Below are 17177 nucleotides of genomic sequence, written 5' to 3'. Positions count from 1 at the left end.
TCAACTCCCCCATGATCTTCTCCTCCATGATTACCTCCTCCGTGGTTGTCTCCTCCATGATCATCTCCTCCATGGTCATCTCTTCCATGATCACCAACTCCATGATCATCTCCTCCATGGTCATCTCTTCCATGATCATCTCCTCCATGATCATGTCCTCCGTGGTCATCTCCTTCATGATCATTTCCTCCATAATCACCTCCTCCATGGTCAGCTCTTCCATGATCATCTCCTCTCTGATCATCTCCTCCAGGGTCACTTCCTCCATGGTCATCTCTTCCATGGTCACCTCCTCCATGATCATGTCCTCCATGATCATCTCCTCCAGGGTCACCTCCTCCATGGTCATCTCCTCCATGGTCATCTCTTCCTGATCATCTCCTCCATGATCATCTTCATGGTCGTCTCCTCCATGATCATCTCCTCCATGGTCGTTTCCTCCATGGGCACCTCTTCCCTGGTCACCTCCTCTATGAACACCTTCCATGATCATTTCTTTCATGGTCATCTTCTCTATGGCCAACTCCTCCATGGTCACCTCCTCCATGATCATCTCCTCCATGGTCATCGCCTCCATGATCACCAACTACATGATCATTTCCTCCATGGTCAGCTCTTGCATGATCATCTCCTCTCTGATCATCTCCTCCAGGGTCACCTCCTCCATGGTCATCTCCTCCATGGTCATCTCTTCCATGATCATCTCCTCCATGATCATCTTCATGGTAGTCTCCTCCACGATCACTTCCTCCATGGTCAGCTCTTCCATGATCATCTCCTCCCTGATCATCTCCTCCAGGGTCACTTCCTCCATGGTCATCTCCTCCATGGTTGTTTCCTCCATGATCATGTCCTCCATGATCATCTCCTCCATGGTCATCTCTTCCATGGGCACCTCCTCCCAGGTCACCTCCTCCATGATCATCTCCTCCATGTTCACCCTTCCACGATCATCTCCTCTGTGATCAAGTCCTCCATGATCATTTCCTCCATGATCAACTCCTCCATGATCATCTCCTCCATGGTCATCTCCTGCATGATCAACTCCCCCATGATCTTCTCCTCCATGAATACCTCCTCCGTGGTTGTCTCCTCCATGATGATCTCCTCCATGGTCATCTCCTCCATGATCACCAACTCCATGATGATCTCCTCCATGGTCATCTCTTCCATGATCATCTTCATGGTTGTCTCCTCCATTATCATGTCCTCCATGATCATCTCCACCATGGTCATCTCTTCCATGGTCACCTCCTCCATGATCATGTCCTCCGTGGTCATCTCCATGATCATCTCCTCCATGGTCAGCTCTTCCATGATCATCTCCTCTCTGATCATCTCCTCCAGGGTCACTTCCTCCATGGTCATCTCCTCCATGGTCATCTCTTCCATGGTCACCTCCTCCATGATCATGTCCTCCATGATCATCTCCTCTCTGATCATCTCCTCCAGGGTCACCTCCTCCATGATCATCTCCTCCATGGTCATCTTCATGGTCGTCTTGTCCATGATCATCTCCTCCATGGTCGTTTCCTCCATGGGTACCTCTTCCCTGGTCACCTCCTCTATGAACACCTTCCATGATCATCTCCTCCATGGTCATCTTCTCTATGGTCAACTCCTCCATGGTCACCTCCTCCATGGACATCGCCTCCATGATCATCTCCTCCATGGTCATCTCCTCCATGATCACCAACTACATGTTCATTTCCTCCATGGTCAGCTCTTGCATGATCATCTCTCTGATCATCTCCTCCAGGGTCACCTCCTCCATGGTCATCTCCTCCATGGTCATCTCTTCCATGATCATCTCCTCCATGATCATCTTCATGGTAGTCTCCTCCATGATCATCTCCTCCATGGTCATCTCTTCCATGGTCACCTCCTGATCATGTCCTCCATGATCATATCCTCCATAATCACCTCCTCCACGATCACTTCCTCCATGGTCAGCTCTTCCATGATCATCTCCTCTCTGATCATCTCCTCCAGGGTCACTTCCTCCATGGTCATCTCCTCCATGGTTGTTTCCTCCATGATCATATCCTCCATGATCATCTCCTCCATGGTCATCTCTTCCATGGGCACCTCCTCCCAGGTCACCTCCTCCATGATCATCTCCTCCATGTTCACCCTTCCACGATCATCTCCTCTGTGATCAAGTCCTCCATGATCATTTCCTCCATGATCAACTCCTCCATGATCATCTCCTCCATGGTCATCTCCTCCATGGTCATCTCCTGCATGATCTACTCCCCCATGATCTTCTCCTCCATGAATACCTCCTCCGTGGTTGTCTCCTCCATGATGATCTCCTCCATGGTCATCTCCTCCATGATCACCAACTCCATGATCATTTCCTCCATGGTCATCTCTTCCATGATCATCTCCTCCATGATCATCTTCATGGTTGTCTCCTCCATGATCATGTCTTCCATGATCATATCCTCCATGGTCATCTCTTCCATGGTCACCTCCTCCATGATCATCTCCTCCATAATCACCTCCTCCATGATCCTTTCCTCCATGGTCAGCTCTTCCATGATCATCTCCTCTCTGATCATCTCCTCCAGGGTCACCTCCTCCATGGTCATCTCCTCCATGGTCATCTCTTCCATTGTCATCTCTCCATGATCATCTCCTCCATGGTCATCTCCTTCATGATCATCTCCTCCATGGTTGTCTCCTCCATGATCATCTCTTCCATGGTCACCTCCTCCATGATCATGTCCTCCATGTCGTCTCCTCCATGGTCATCTCCTCCATGGTCACCTCCTCCATGATCATCTCCTACATGGTCGTCTCCTACATGGTCATCTCCTCCATGATCATCTCCTCCATGATCATGTCCTTCCAGGTCACCTCCTCTATTGTCATCTCCTTCATGGTCATCTCTTCCATGGTCATTTCCTCCATGGTCACCTCCTCCCAGGTCACCCCCACCAAATGTAGCCCATCTGGAGTTTAGTCTAGCTCTCCTCCCTCTACAAGCTAACTCACTCCATTTTTATGTGTTTTATTTTTTGATTCTTCATGTGGAGCTCATTAAATGGAAGGTAGAGTTTTTCCATTCAATATGTAAAAGAATATTGGATTATTAATTTTGAAATTAAAAACAATAATCCTAGTTATGAAATGTGTTGTCTATTCATAAAACTATCAACGCCTGAGAACAGGCTATATATTCAGGCCCTGTCTCTCAAGATTGACCTAAGAGCCCTGAGACCCCCACAGAGGCCCCTTCATGGGCAGGGCTGGGGCATGGTCTGCTCCCCAGGAAGTGAGCTTCTGCTGGCTGCAGTGAATGTTTCCTAGGACAATACACCATGAACAGGGACTTCCATTGTCCTTGCCGCCTAAGACCATGTTCACACAATGGTGGTGGATAGACAGGGCTCGGTCACATGGCTTGACATGGGGCCACTGCTGGGAGGAGGGTTGGGAGTCAGGGAGACCTGTCAGATGGGGACCCCATACTTCCCACTGGTGATCCTCTGCCTCCGGGGTCCCATCCCCCTTCGTCCCACCTCTGGGCAGTCCTTCAGAGTCCGTGTGGAAGGGAGCTATCCCTGACATCCCCTGTCTGCCCTTCCCAGCTCCAGCTCTCAGCTCCCTCCCCCTTCTGAGCACCCTGGTCTACAGGTGCTGAGTGTTCAGAAAGTCATTGTCTGATCCAATGATTGGAGATCTAGACCCTTCCAACCTTGTCGAGGAGGGGGAAGGGCAGCACCTGGTCCTCTCTGTCACAGGGACAGTGGGGAAGGGCTGGAAGGACCAGTTTGTCATTATGTTCTGGGTCTCTCCTTCAGGACCAAGGACAGAGCACACTCATGGGGGGGGGGCTGGAGGAAAGTGCTGCAGGGGCTGCTGGCTCTGCCCTTCTGTGGCAGAAGCAGACCTCTCAGGGACGCTCTCTCCAGAAAATGGTTGTCTCAAAGCCTGGGAGAAGCCTGGAGGTGCTGGGCCAGTACCTCGTGTGGACATCTAGTCTGGTTAATTACAGCCAGGAGCTGGTCTAGCTAATTATTTACAAGCACTGGAGAGCAATGTCTTCCAGAATGAAAGTGGTAGGTATGGATTTTCTGTAATTGCACGCCGTCAGGCCTTTCTCCTGCACAGAGCTGAAGGTGAACAGTTTGTTGAGAACTTGCCTGTCGGCTGGGATGGTGTGAGTTCCCACTCCAGCGTGTGGCCAGAGGAAGATTCTTGTTCTTTAGCACCCCGCCTCCGTGGTTCATTTAACCGCTTAAATGGCCAGTGTAAATTAGCTGTGCTTAACAGCTTTGTGATTCAGTGGGAGCCCTGACCTGCAGCTTGAGACTGGTGTTGGGAAGATGGAGGCAGTGGGGAGAAGATGGAGGTGGTGGGGAGGTGGCGGAGGTGGTGGGGAGGTGGCGGAGGTGGTGAGGAGATGACAGAGGCGGTGGGAGATGACAGAGGTGGTAGGAGATGATGGAGGTGGTGGGGGATGATGGAGGTGGTAGGGGATGATGGAGGTGGTGGGGGATGATGGAGGTTGTGGAGAGATGACAGAGGCAGTGAGGAGATGATGGAAGTAATGGGAAGATGGAGTCGGTGGGGAGATCATGGAGACAGTGGGGAGAAGATGGAGGTGGTGGGGAGGTGATGGAGGAGGTGGGAGATGATGGAGGTGGTGGGGGATGATGGAGGCGGTGGGAGATGATGGAGGTGGTGGGGGATGATGGAGGTGGGGGATGACGGAGGCAGTGGGGAGAAGATGGGGGTGGTGGGGAGGTGATGGAGGCGGTGGGAGATGACGGAGGTGGTGGGGGATGATGGAGGTGGTGGGGGATGAGGGAGGTGGTGGGGGATGATGGAGGTTGTGGAGAGATGACAGAGGCAGTGAGGAGATGATGGAAGTAATGGGAAGATGGAGTCAGCGGAGAGATCATGGAGGTGGTGGGGAGTAGATGGAGGTGGTGGGGAGGTGACGGAGGCAGTGAGGAGATGACAGAGGCAGTGGGAGATGACAGAGGCAGTGGGGGATGATGGAGGTGGTGGGGGATGATGGAAGTGGTGGAAGATGATGGAGGTTGTGGAGAGATGACAGAGGCAGTGAGGAGATGATGGAAGTAATGGGAAGATGGAATCGGTGGGGAGATGATGGAGGTGGTGGAGAGATGACAGAGACAGTGAGGAGATGATGGAAGCGTTGGGGAGAAGATGGAGGTGGTGGAGAGAAGATGGAGGTGGTGGAGAGATGACAGAGGCAGTGGGGAGATGATGGAGGCGTTGGGGAGATGGAGGTGGTGGCTGCTGCAGGCTGAGACGTGCTATGACATCAAAGCTTAGACCACGGGAGATGTAAGGAAGCCGGGCTCAGTCTCTGCTGGGCAGAGCAAGACCCCAGGACAGGAGCTCCCCATTGTTGTCTGTTCCAGAGCCTGGGGAGTCCCGAAGGGTCCTGCAGCGCGGGGTGTGCCCAGCAGGGGGGCTGGAAGAGGCAGGCCCAGACAAAGGAGGTCAAGACTTTCTACCCTGACCCAGTAGACCAGGAGGATGACTCTCCTGACCCTGGGCCCGGAGGGGAGGATGATTGGCAATGTGGAGCTGTCCTTGCTTTTTTTCTTTTTTTCTCTTTTTTGGGGGGTTGGTTATGGGGCTTGAACTCCGGGCCTGGGCGCTGTCCCTCAGCTCCTCAGCTCAAGGGGAGTGCTCTACCACTTGAGCCAGCACCACTTCTGGTTATCTAGTGGTTTATTGGAGAGAAGTCTCACAGATTTTCCTACCTGGGCTGGCTTTGAACTCTGATCCTCAGATCTCAGCCTCCCGAGTAGCTAGGATGACAGGCGTGAGCCACCGACGCCTGGCTTGTCCTTTCTGTGAGGTGCACTTCTGAACATACAGTCTTCTCCCTGATGGGGGCCCTGGAGCTGCAAGGGGACTCCCTCCCCTTCCGCCTTCCTCCCCCCCTCCCTCTGGACCATGGCTGCTCACACAGCGGGCAGTGCCTTCTGCCGGGATCCAAGGCTTCCGGAAGTGCCTGGTCTAGGCAAGGCTTCCAGGCCTGGTGTCTAGGGATGGTGGCTTTGGCGGTGAGATGTGGCAGCCCTTCCTGCTCACTGCCTGGTGCTGGAGCTGGCCCAGTCCCTCCACAGAGAAGCAGCGAGAATGCCAGATCCATCTTGAGTTCTGAGGGTGCCACCCAGACCTGGTCTCACAGGAGAAGAGGCTGTCCGCCATGAACTCTGGACGTCAGCAGACTTGAGTCTTCTCAGCAGCCACTCCAGCTGCCCCGGACATGGCCTGGGCTCTGAGCTGGTTCTGGTGACGCAGTGGTCAGTCTCCTGGGACAATGTCAGGTGAGTTTCCCACCAACAAATTCATGGCTGCCACTAGGCTGAGCTGATGAATACTGACGGAGGACAGTTCAGGAACCCAGTGCTGCAATGCTGCAGGGAGCCAGCCCATGCAAAGGTCCTGAGGCCTTAGGTGACGGGCCAGGGGACGCAGGAGGCAGCAGGGGAGTGGGGGTGGAGATGGAACAGGAAGCGATGGAGTTGGGTCAGGCGGGGGAAGGCTGACACCAGGACTCAGAGCAGTGCTCTTCTTTGGCTCTGGGAAGGGTGGACCAGGGAGTGGCCAATGCAAGGTGCTCCAAGATCCTTACTCCTTCTGTGTACCAGGAGCCTGGACGTGGCCTCCACCCTCCTGGGTAAGGGGACCATGGCCAAGCTGAGGGGGAGCAGGGAAAAGGCAGATGGCCAGCCGAGAGGTGGCACTAGGAGAAGGGATGGCCTTCATGCTGGCTGGAAGTGGAGCTTACACTTTGGCTCACACAGGCAGGCAGTGTGGACCGTGGCTGCTCGCTGACTGACCTTGTGCGTGCAATTCTCCACCAGAGTGTAGCTTGTCTTCCCAGTGCTTTCTGAAGAGCAGATCTCATTTTAACACAGTCTGATACTCACTTTCATTCATGGACGGCTCCATTGGGGTTCTATCTAGTCACAGAGCGATCGTGGTTCTCTACCATGTGTTCTTCCAGCATTTTCATGGGCTTTCATTTTATGTGTGGGGTGAATTGTAAGCAGGATGGTAAACAAGACATGGACTGTGTGTTGGGTGAGCATGCACACGTGTGTGTGTGTGCGCGTGCACACACACACACACACCACCTTGCTGCTGGCACTCTAAAGGCCCAGCACACACTCCCGTGTCTTGTTTTCTCTGGAAGAGTTGTGTGGTGCTTCTGCAGGTCCGCCCCTGACTCGCATTTTCTCGGATGCATCCAACTTGTTACCTTCTTTTTCAGAGGGACCTTTTCACGTCACCCAGATGGGCAAATCATTGTCATTGTGTTTTTATAGCATCCTTTCTGGAAAAAAAAAAAACAACAACACAAAAAACTTTCTCATTTGAGATAGGGTCTCCTAAGTAGCCTCGGCTGGCCAGATCTTCCTGCCTCCACCTGTCAGGTGTTCATAGTGTCATTTGATTGTTCCACTTTAAAGTGCTCTAGAGCTGGGGGTGGGGCAGCAGCTGGAGAGGGGAAGAGTCTATAAGAAGCCAGCTTCTCCCTGTGGAACCCAGACCTCGGGCCGTCTTCCAGATGTGCCTGGAGAGTCGCAGGCTTTCTTGTTTGCCTCCTCTGCTGTCCAGGGAGGCTCTGGAGGGTGGAGGGCCGCCCCCCTGTGGTCGGTGGGGGAGGCGGGGCGGGCGCTTCCTCACCAGCCACAACACAGCCGCTCAGGGCCCTGCCGGCAGCGCCTCCCATACCCGCACAGGGCCCTCAGTGGCGTCACACCCACGGGGGCTCTCTCTGTAGCTCAAACCCTTGGTGCCCATCCCAAGTTCAGAATCAGACCCTCAGAGGTGGATGGGGTGGGGCTGCGTCCACTTCCCAGAGCCCTGAGGAGGAGTTTGCACTTTGTGTTCGTGGGTTGTATCATATTAATTCTTTGGTATCGTGCCTAGTCATCCATGATCTGTCTGTCTGTCTGTCTGTCACCTAGCTTCTGTCTAGCATCCTCTTATCATTTATCTGCCTGTGTCCTCCTATCTGATGATCTGCTTTTGCATTTGCTTTCCCTGTCGCCCTGGCTGGTCCCCTAGCCACGCATCAGTGAGAACAAACCCCATGCTGGGGAGTCTGGAGGGAAGCACACCGCCACCTCCACCGTGTGTGGGACTCACGCCAGCTCCCGTGCTGAGGGCTTGCGCAGAAGGCAGACCCTGTGCACTTCCGGGAGATGTGGTCAGCTGTGGGCCTCCCCCGGGATAACGGATGCCCCCGTGTGAGGTGCAATTCCTGACGCCCCTGCCCAGGGAGAACGGGAGCTGCCAGCTTCCTGTGGCTGTTGTAAGAAATCCCCACCAGGCCGCAGGTCCACCAGCGGCAATGTGTGCTGGAGACCACGGGCTTACAGCAAAGGGGTCCCAGGCTGTCCCACGGAGTCACGGGGGAGGGTCTCCCAGGCTTGGTCCCCTGAGTCACGGGGGAGGGTCTCCCAGGCTTGGTCCCCTGAGTCACGGGGGAGGGTCTCCCAGGCTTGGTCCCACTGAGTCATGGGGGAGGGTCTCCCAAGCCTGGTCCCACTGAGTCACGGGGGAGGGTCTCCTGGTGTGCCTTTGCCCCGAGGCTCCCCTTTGACTCCGTGGCTTCTGCAGGCTCCTCCGTGTGTGTGTCTGCGTCCACATGCCCCTTGATGAGATGCGGGTCCTGCTGGCACTGCCTCCCGTCCTCCTCCCCCCAGGGGCATAACTCAGTCCACCTCAGAGCTGGCTTTCAAGTCAGGTCCCACTCAGAGGCCTCCAAGGGGCAGGACTTTGACATGCAGAGGAGGGGTACCAACAACCCAGACAAAAGGAGAGGGAGACTCTCAGCAGAGGCATCCCAGCCAGGACGGGGTGCTCCTTATGTCTGCCCCCCCCCCCCGCCCCCATAGCCTGATCCTGCCGGCTTTCATTCCAGGAGGAGAGGGCAGTGAAGAGGAAGGACTGTGAGTGAGGAGGAGTGTGGAGGAGACTGGCCAGGACTGGGAGGAGGAGGCAGGCCCATGGGCAGAGCGGGCCGGCCCCCATGGCCCCCGTGGCCCCCGTGCCCAGCCCCCGTGCCCAGCCCCCAGGGCTGGCCTCCATGGCAAGCTGGTCTCTGCTTGGTGTTTGGCGCTTGCAGAGAGCAGCTGAAAGTTTTCTGTGAGGGCAAACGCGGCGCCTCCCATGCCCACAAGAGATGATTAAATTGAATATTAATGGGTAAACGCACTGGAGTATGTTACGGAGAGGAGCCTGTAATCTGTTGTTGTTGCCTCGGACACGCTCGATGAAGGAGGGCAAATGTTTGTTTTTCTCTTCAGGAAACATGGAAATGTATTAAGGAGATGTAAGGGACACATAATTAACTCGGGCCAGGCTGCGGTGTGTGGGGACACAGGCAAGTGCGTCACCTTGCAGCCATCTCAGTCCATCTCTGGTCCGTGTGTCCCATCCGAGTGTCCCACAGGCAGTTTGCCTGTCTGGTAGGAAAGGATCTCGGCTGAGCGAGCTCTGCTGCTGCAGGACAGAATTCTTGGGGCTCCCCCGAAGCACCCCTCAGCTCTGCACCAGAGCTCCGGGCAATCATCCCTGCCCGTGACCACACAGCGGCCAGCACTGTCCGTGCCAAGCCTGGGGCCGGGCTGCTGGGAATTTCTCACCAATGGAACCCAGCGTGGGGCCCGCGGTCCTCTAGACACCCATTCCCTGGCCAGGCAGACCTCAGCTCCTCACACAATGTCCGGATTAAGGACAAAACCGTGGCTCACACAATGTCTGGATTAAGGCCTGGGCACGGTCAATTATGGGCAGCCACATAATCCAGCAATTACCCGCAGACCAAGATTCTTCTCAGTTGATGGCTCCCACATGGGCCCCACGATCCTCTTGCAAATCAGAACGCCTTTGGGTCCTGAGCTCCAGGCCAAGCACTACACTTCCTGTCCAGGAAGGACCTCGTGTGGCCTTCCTGTGAGCCCGCACCAGCCTGGGATGGCGGGAGCCGTGCTCCAGAGCTCCCCACTGCCCAGGGATCCCGAGACCCCCCCCACCACTCACTAGTCCCCTCTGGTGGCTCCAGCTGTGTCCCCAGGCCCTATCCTCGGTCTCCCAGCCATTGTTCTGCAGGGAGAACGCTTGGCTGACCAGATTTCAAATCTGAGCTCCAGGAAGGGCCACGGGGCTGGGGGGCTGAGCTGGAAGCCACTGGGTTGCGGGCAGCGCTCTCCCGTCCGTGTGAGCAGTGCTAGCCCTGCTGATCTGTGTGGCTTCCGGATTCTCTCAGAAGGGGCTGCTGCGGGGCAGCGGGGCCTCCCGTCTAGCGTCTAGGCTTCCCCTGAGGCACGGCCACTCCACTCCCTTCTGTGGCCCAGGGTGGTCATGGCCGGACCTGGCCAGAAGGGGCAGTGGTCAGGCCACAGCCAGGGGTCCTCACCCACGAGCAGAGTCTTCACTTACGTTCAGTTCAAGGACAGCACTAACCTTTGGGGATGGAAGCCATCTCTGATGGCTCAATCGGAAAGAGACTCCCGGCCGTGCCCGATGCTGGCAGGGGCTGGACTCCCACATGGCTGGCTGAGGTCTGGCCAGTTGACGCAAGGCAATGGAAAAGAAGCTCAAGGAAAAGCAGAAATGGCTGGAGTGTGAGAATTCCCTTTCCTTACCCCAGAGGCCTGTGGGGCAGTCCCTACTCCCCACACTGCCTTGTCCCTCCTCCTCACAGTGCTCCTGGGCCAGAGCCTGGCAGGTGCTGTCCATGGGGCCAGGGGGCCTGGTAACCAGGGAGCTAAGTCCTGCTGACCAGGGCTCGAGTGTGGGAGGCAGAGGACAGTGGGCAGGAGGGTACGGGAGCTGATGATGGGAGAGCACACAGGTGAGGGGCGGGGACGACGGGAGGACAGGAGGCCGAGGACAGGAGACCTGGTTGGCTGCTCCTCTTGGAAACAGGACTGCTGGTCACCAGAAGGAGGTTCTCAGGCCCAGCCAGGCCAGGGAGGCCAGTGCCCCATGGTGTGAGGGGCAAGTGGCGTTCTGAGACCGCAGATCCGCTCCACAGGTACCTACCAGGGGGTCAGGGTTCAGAAGGGTTCAGTTGGGAGCGGATGCGTTGGGTTTGCTGCCTGCTTACTGTGGGGAGTAGGGCGGGAGGGTGTGGGGAAGCCGGGGAGGGTGACCGGGACGGGGGCTGGGCAGGGGAGGTGTGAGGAGTGAAGTCTGTCCCCCCACCCCCGCAGGCCCCACGGCCGTGGGAAACATCCTTTTCCTGCCTCTGCCATGCCACTAGAGAGAGCGCCGGCCTGCGCTCTATTCCTGGCTCTCTTTATTCCCAGCCTTTCGTGGTAATCGCTTCTCCACAGTTGCCAGCACTGACAGAGGGCTGTGTGTGTGTGTGTGTGTGTGTGTGTGTGTGTGTGTGTGTGTGTGTGTGTCTGGCAGAGGCCCCTCAGGGATTCAGGGGGGGTGGGTAAGGCAAGGTTCTGGGTTCGGGCAGCTGAGGGGAGCAAAGAGCAGCATGGAGGCCGTGGGAAGAGATTGAACTGTCTTAGACTGTGTCAGAGCCTGCGCGGGGCAGGGTGCAGAGGGGGACGGGTGGAGGGCGTCTCCCCCCAGTCACGACACCCCAGGCAGGCGGGGGGGCGTCTCCCCCCAGTCACGGCACCCCAGGCAGGCGGGGGGGCGTCTCCCCCCAGTCACGGCACCCCAGGCAGGCGGGAGGTCTCCCCCCAGCCACGGCACCCCAGGACGGGCGGGAGGTCTACCCCCAGCCACAGCACCCCAGGCGGGCGGGGGGGCATCTCCCCCCAGCCATGGCACCCCAGGACGGGCGGGGGGGCGTCTCCCCCCAGCCACGGCACCCCAGGCGGGCGGGGGGCGTCTCCCCCCAGCCACGGCACCCCAGGACGGGCGGGAGGTCTACCCCCAGCCACAGCACCCCAGGCGGGCGGGGGGGCATCTCCCCCCAGCCACAGCACCCCAGGACGGGCAGGGGGGCGTCTCCCCCCAGCCACGGCACCCCAGGCGGGCGGGGGGGCATCTCCCCCCAGCCACGGCACCCCAGGACGGGCGGGAGGTCTACCCCCAGCCACAGCACCCCAGGCGGGCGGGGGGGCGTCTCCCCCCAGCCACAGCACCCCAGGACGGGCGGGGGGGCGTCTCCCCCCAGCCACGGCACCCCAGGCGGGCGGGGGGCGTCTACCCCCAGCCACGGCACCCCAGGCGGGCGGGGGGCGTCTACCCCCAGCCACGGCACCCCAGGCGGGCGGGGGGGCATCTCCCCCCAGCCACGGCACCCCAGGACGGGCGGGAGGTCTACCCCCAGCCACAGCACCCCAGGCGGGCGGGGGGGCATCTCCCCCCAGCCATGGCACCCCAGGACGGGCGGGGGGGCGTCTCCCCCCAGCCACGGCACCCCAGGCGGGCGGGGGGCGTCTCCCCCCAGCCACGGCACCCCAGGACGGGCGGGAGGTCTACCCCCAGCCACAGCACCCCAGGCGGGCGGGGGGGCATCTCCCCCCAGCCACAGCACCCCAGGACGGGCAGGGGGGCGTCTCCCCCCAGCCACGGCACCCCAGGCGGGCGGGGGGGCATCTCCCCCCAGCCACGGCACCCCAGGACGGGCGGGAGGTCTACCCCCAGCCACAGCACCCCAGGCGGGCGGGGGGGCGTCTCCCCCCAGCCACAGCACCCCAGGACGGGCGGGGGGGCGTCTCCCCCCAGCCACGGCACCCCAGGCGGGCGGGGGGCGTCTACCCCCAGCCACGGCACCCCAGGCGGGCGGGGGGCGTCTACCCCCAGCCACGGCACCCCAGGCGGGCGGGGGGGCATCTCCCCCCAGCCACAGCACCCCAGGCGGGCGGGGGGGCGTCTCCCCCCAGCCACAGCACCCCAGGACGGGCAGGGGGGCGTCTCCCCCCAGCCACGGCACCCCAGGCGGGCACAGAGCAACTGCAGCCTGTGAGTGCGGGACGCCCCAGGAAGGCTGAGGTGTGGAAAGAGGCCGGGCGCCCAAGGGGTGGCTGGGGAAGAGGAGGCAGAGCAGAGCGAGCAGAGCAGAGTGAGCAGAGCAGAGCAGAGGGGCCTGCGCTCCCCCAGCAGGAAAGGTGGGCTGGAGTGAGCAGGCACCCCAGGGGTCAGGACACCCATGGGAGGCTGCATGCCGGGCAGAGGGGGGCAGAGCGGGGGAGGGGCTGCACGCAGGGGGTGGGGGAGGGGTGGCATATCGGGGTGGGGAGGACCCTGGGTTGGCACACGGAGGCACAGTGGCATCGTGCTGATTTAGGTGGGACAGGACCCCAGGAGACGGCTAACACAGCCTGCAGGAGCCTTGTCCCCACACGTGTAACAGGGGCACACACACGCCGGGCACCGTGGCCCTGGGTGTCAGGAAGGAGAATCAGAAAGTGGTGGAAGCCCACAGCACACCACACTCCACAGCAGCACATCACCCTACACCACACCCCACCGTACACCACCTCACACTACCCAACTCCACACCACACCACCTCACACCACCTCACATCACCTCACACCACCTCACACCACCTCACATCACTTCACACCACCTCACACCAACTCACACCACCTCACCCCACCTCACATCACTTCACATCACCTCACACCACTCCACCTCACACCACCTCACACCACCTCACACCACCTCACACCACCTCACACCATTCCACCTCACACCACCTCACACCACCTCACACCACCTCACACCACTCCACCTCACACCACCTCACATCACTCCACCTCACACCACCTCACACCACCTCACACCACCTCACACCACTCCACCTCACACCACCTCACACCACCTCATACCACTTCACACCACCTCACACCACCTCACACCACCTCACACCACTCCACCTCACACCACCTCACACCACCTCACACCACCTCACATCACCTCACACCACCTCACACCACCCTACATCACCTCACACCACATCACACAAATCCACCTCACACCACCTCACACAACCTCACACCACCTCACATCACCTCACACCACCTCACACCACCCCACATCACCTCACACCACCTCACACCACTCCACCTCACACCACCTCACACCACTCCACCTCACACCACCTCACACCACCTCACACAACCTCACACCACTCCACCTCACACCACCTCACTCCACCTCACACCACCTCATACCAATCCACCTCAAACCACCTCACACCACATCACACCACTCCACCTCACACCACCTCACACCACCTCACACCACCTCACACCACCTCACACCACTCCACCTCACACCACCTCACATCACTCCACCTCACACCACCTCATACCACCTCACACCACCTCACACCACCTCACACCACCTCACACCACTCCACCTCACACCACCTCACTCCACCTCACACCACCTCACACCACCTCACACCACCTCACACCACCTCACACCACCTCACACCACTCCACCTCACACCACCTCACTCCACCTCACACCACCTCACACCACCTCACGCCACTCCACCTCACACCACCTCACACCACCTCACACCACCTCACACCACCTCACACCACCCCACCTCACACCACCTCACACCACTCCAACTCACACCACTCCACCTCACACCACCTCACACCACCTCACACCACCTCACACCACTCCACGTCACACCACCTCACACTACCTCACACCACTCCACTTCACACCACCTCACACCACCTCACACCACCTCATACCACTCCACCTCACACCACCTCACACCATCTCACACCACTCCACCTCACACCACCTCACACCATCTCACACCACCTCACACCTCTTCACACCACCTCACACCACTCTACCTCACACCACTCCACCTCACACCACTTCACACCACCTCACACCACCTCTTACCACCTCACACCACTCCACCTCACACCACCTCACACCACCTCACACTACCCTACACCACATCACACTACCCCACTCCACACCACACCACCTCACACCACCTCACACCACATCACACCATCTCACTACACTCCATGCCACCTCACACCACCTCACACCACCTCACACCACTTCACACCACCTCACACCACTCCACCTCACACCACCTCACACCACCTCACACTACCTCACACCACCTCACACCATCTCACACCACTCCACCTCACACCACCTCAAACCACCTCACACCACCTCACACCACCTCACACCACCCACCTCACACCACCTCACACCACCTCACACCACCCTACTCCACTCCATGCCACCTCACACTACCTCACACCACCTTACACCACCTCACACCACTCCACCTCACACCAACTCACACCACTCCACCTCACACCACCTCACACCACATCACACCACTCCACCTCACACCACCTCACACCACCTCACACCACCTCACACCACCTCACACCACCTCACACCACTCCACCTCACACCAACTCACACCACTCCACCTCACACCACCTCACACCACATCACACCACTCCACCTCACACCACCTCACACCACTCCACCTCACACCACCTCACACCACCTCACACCACATCACACCACATCACACCACTCCACCTCACACCACCTCACACCACTCCACCTCACACCACCTCACACCACCTCACACCACCTCACACCTCTTCACACCACCTCACACCACCTCACACCACTCCACCTCACACCACCTCACACCACCTCACACCACTCCACCTCACACTACCTCACACCATCTCACACCACCTCACACCTCTTCACACCACCTCACACCACCTCACACCACTCCACCTCACACCACCTCACACCACCTCACACCACCCCACCCCACCCTACACCACATCACACTACCCCACTCCACTCCATGCCACCTCACACCACCTCACACCACCTCACACTACCCCACTCCACACCACACCACCTCACACCACCTCACACCACATCACACCACCTCACACCACATCACACTATCTCACTACACTCCATGCCACCTCACACCACCTCACACCACCTCACACCACCTCACACCACCTCACACCACCTCACACCATCTCACACCACTCCACCTCACACCACCTCACACCACCCACCTCACACCACCTCACACCACCTCACACCACTCCACCTCACACCACCTCACACCACCCTACTCCACTCCATGCCACCTCACACTACCTCACACCACCCCACACCACCTCACACCACCTCACACCACTCCACCTCACACCACCTCACACCACCTCACACCATTCCACCTCACACCACCTCACACCACCTCACACCACTCCACCTCACACCACCTCACACCACTCCACCTCACACCACACCACATCACACCACCTCACACCACCTCACACCACTCCACCTCACACCAGTCCACCTCACACCACCTCACACCACCTCACACCACCCTACTCCACTCCATGCCACCTCACACCACCTCACATCACTTCACACCACTCCACCTCACACCACCTCACACCACCTCACACCACCCCACACCACCTCACACCACCTCACACCACCTCACACCACTCCACCTCACAAAGGACCTAGGGAAGGGCAGCCAACTGCACAGACAAAGCCCAGGTCATGAGTGGAGCCTGGCATGGGGCCGTGGAGCCTGAGGCTGGGTGGTGAGTGGAGGGGCTTCGGCCCGGGAGCCTGAGGCACGGAGGGCACTGCCATTATCAACTGGGTTGTGTGGGGCGCCCTCCTCTGGAAGGGGGGCCTCGGGGCGGGGCGGAGCACAGCTGCCCGAGCGCGGGGATGGCTGCTGAGCCCTGCCCTGGCCTCGTTGTCCACTCTCTTCCTTGCAGGCCACGGTGAGCTGCAGGCCGCACCCTCTAGCAGAGGAGAGCCCTGGCCAGTCCCATGGCCGGCCCTGGGTGCAGGGACCTCCCCGCACCACACCCTCGCCCTGGGGCACCCTGAGAGCATCTTCCCCCACGCAGAGCCTTGGGTGGCCCCTGTGGAGATAGAAGTGGCCTGGGTTAGTAAGATACAAACCAGGTACAAAAGGCTTGGCTGGGTGGCCACAAAGACCACATGACAGCAGCCAAACACAGACGCAGACGGAGAGCAGGAGAGATGCCACCCTGCTGGACACAAGGCACTGTGAGCGGTGACCACAGTGCTCAGGGACCAAGGAACCCGCAGTCTTCCCAGAACCCCCTCGGGGTCCACGCTCCAGAGTACATGGGGGCCTGCGGGTGAGGCTGAC

General features: G+C 58.9%; 1 protein-coding gene across 1 annotated transcript; it reads left to right on the top strand.

The window, feature by feature from the left end:
- The first annotated feature begins 14994 nt into the window (after positions 1 to 14994).
- LOC138811904 (uncharacterized) lies at positions 14995 to 16581 on the top strand. Its single transcript, XM_069999863.1, has one exon. The coding sequence runs from the start codon at positions 14995 to 14997 to the stop codon at positions 16579 to 16581; it is 1587 nt and encodes a 528-aa protein (XP_069855964.1).
- The last annotated feature ends 596 nt before the right edge of the window (positions 16582 to 17177 follow it).

The sequence above is a fragment of the Dipodomys merriami genome, unplaced genomic scaffold (assembly GCF_024711535.1).
Source record: "Dipodomys merriami isolate MVZ:Mamm:240054 unplaced genomic scaffold, mDipMer1.0.p SCAF_55, whole genome shotgun sequence".
Lineage (NCBI taxonomy): Eukaryota > Metazoa > Chordata > Mammalia > Rodentia > Heteromyidae > Dipodomys > Dipodomys merriami.
This window is presented reverse-complemented; position numbering and strand designations above follow the sequence as displayed.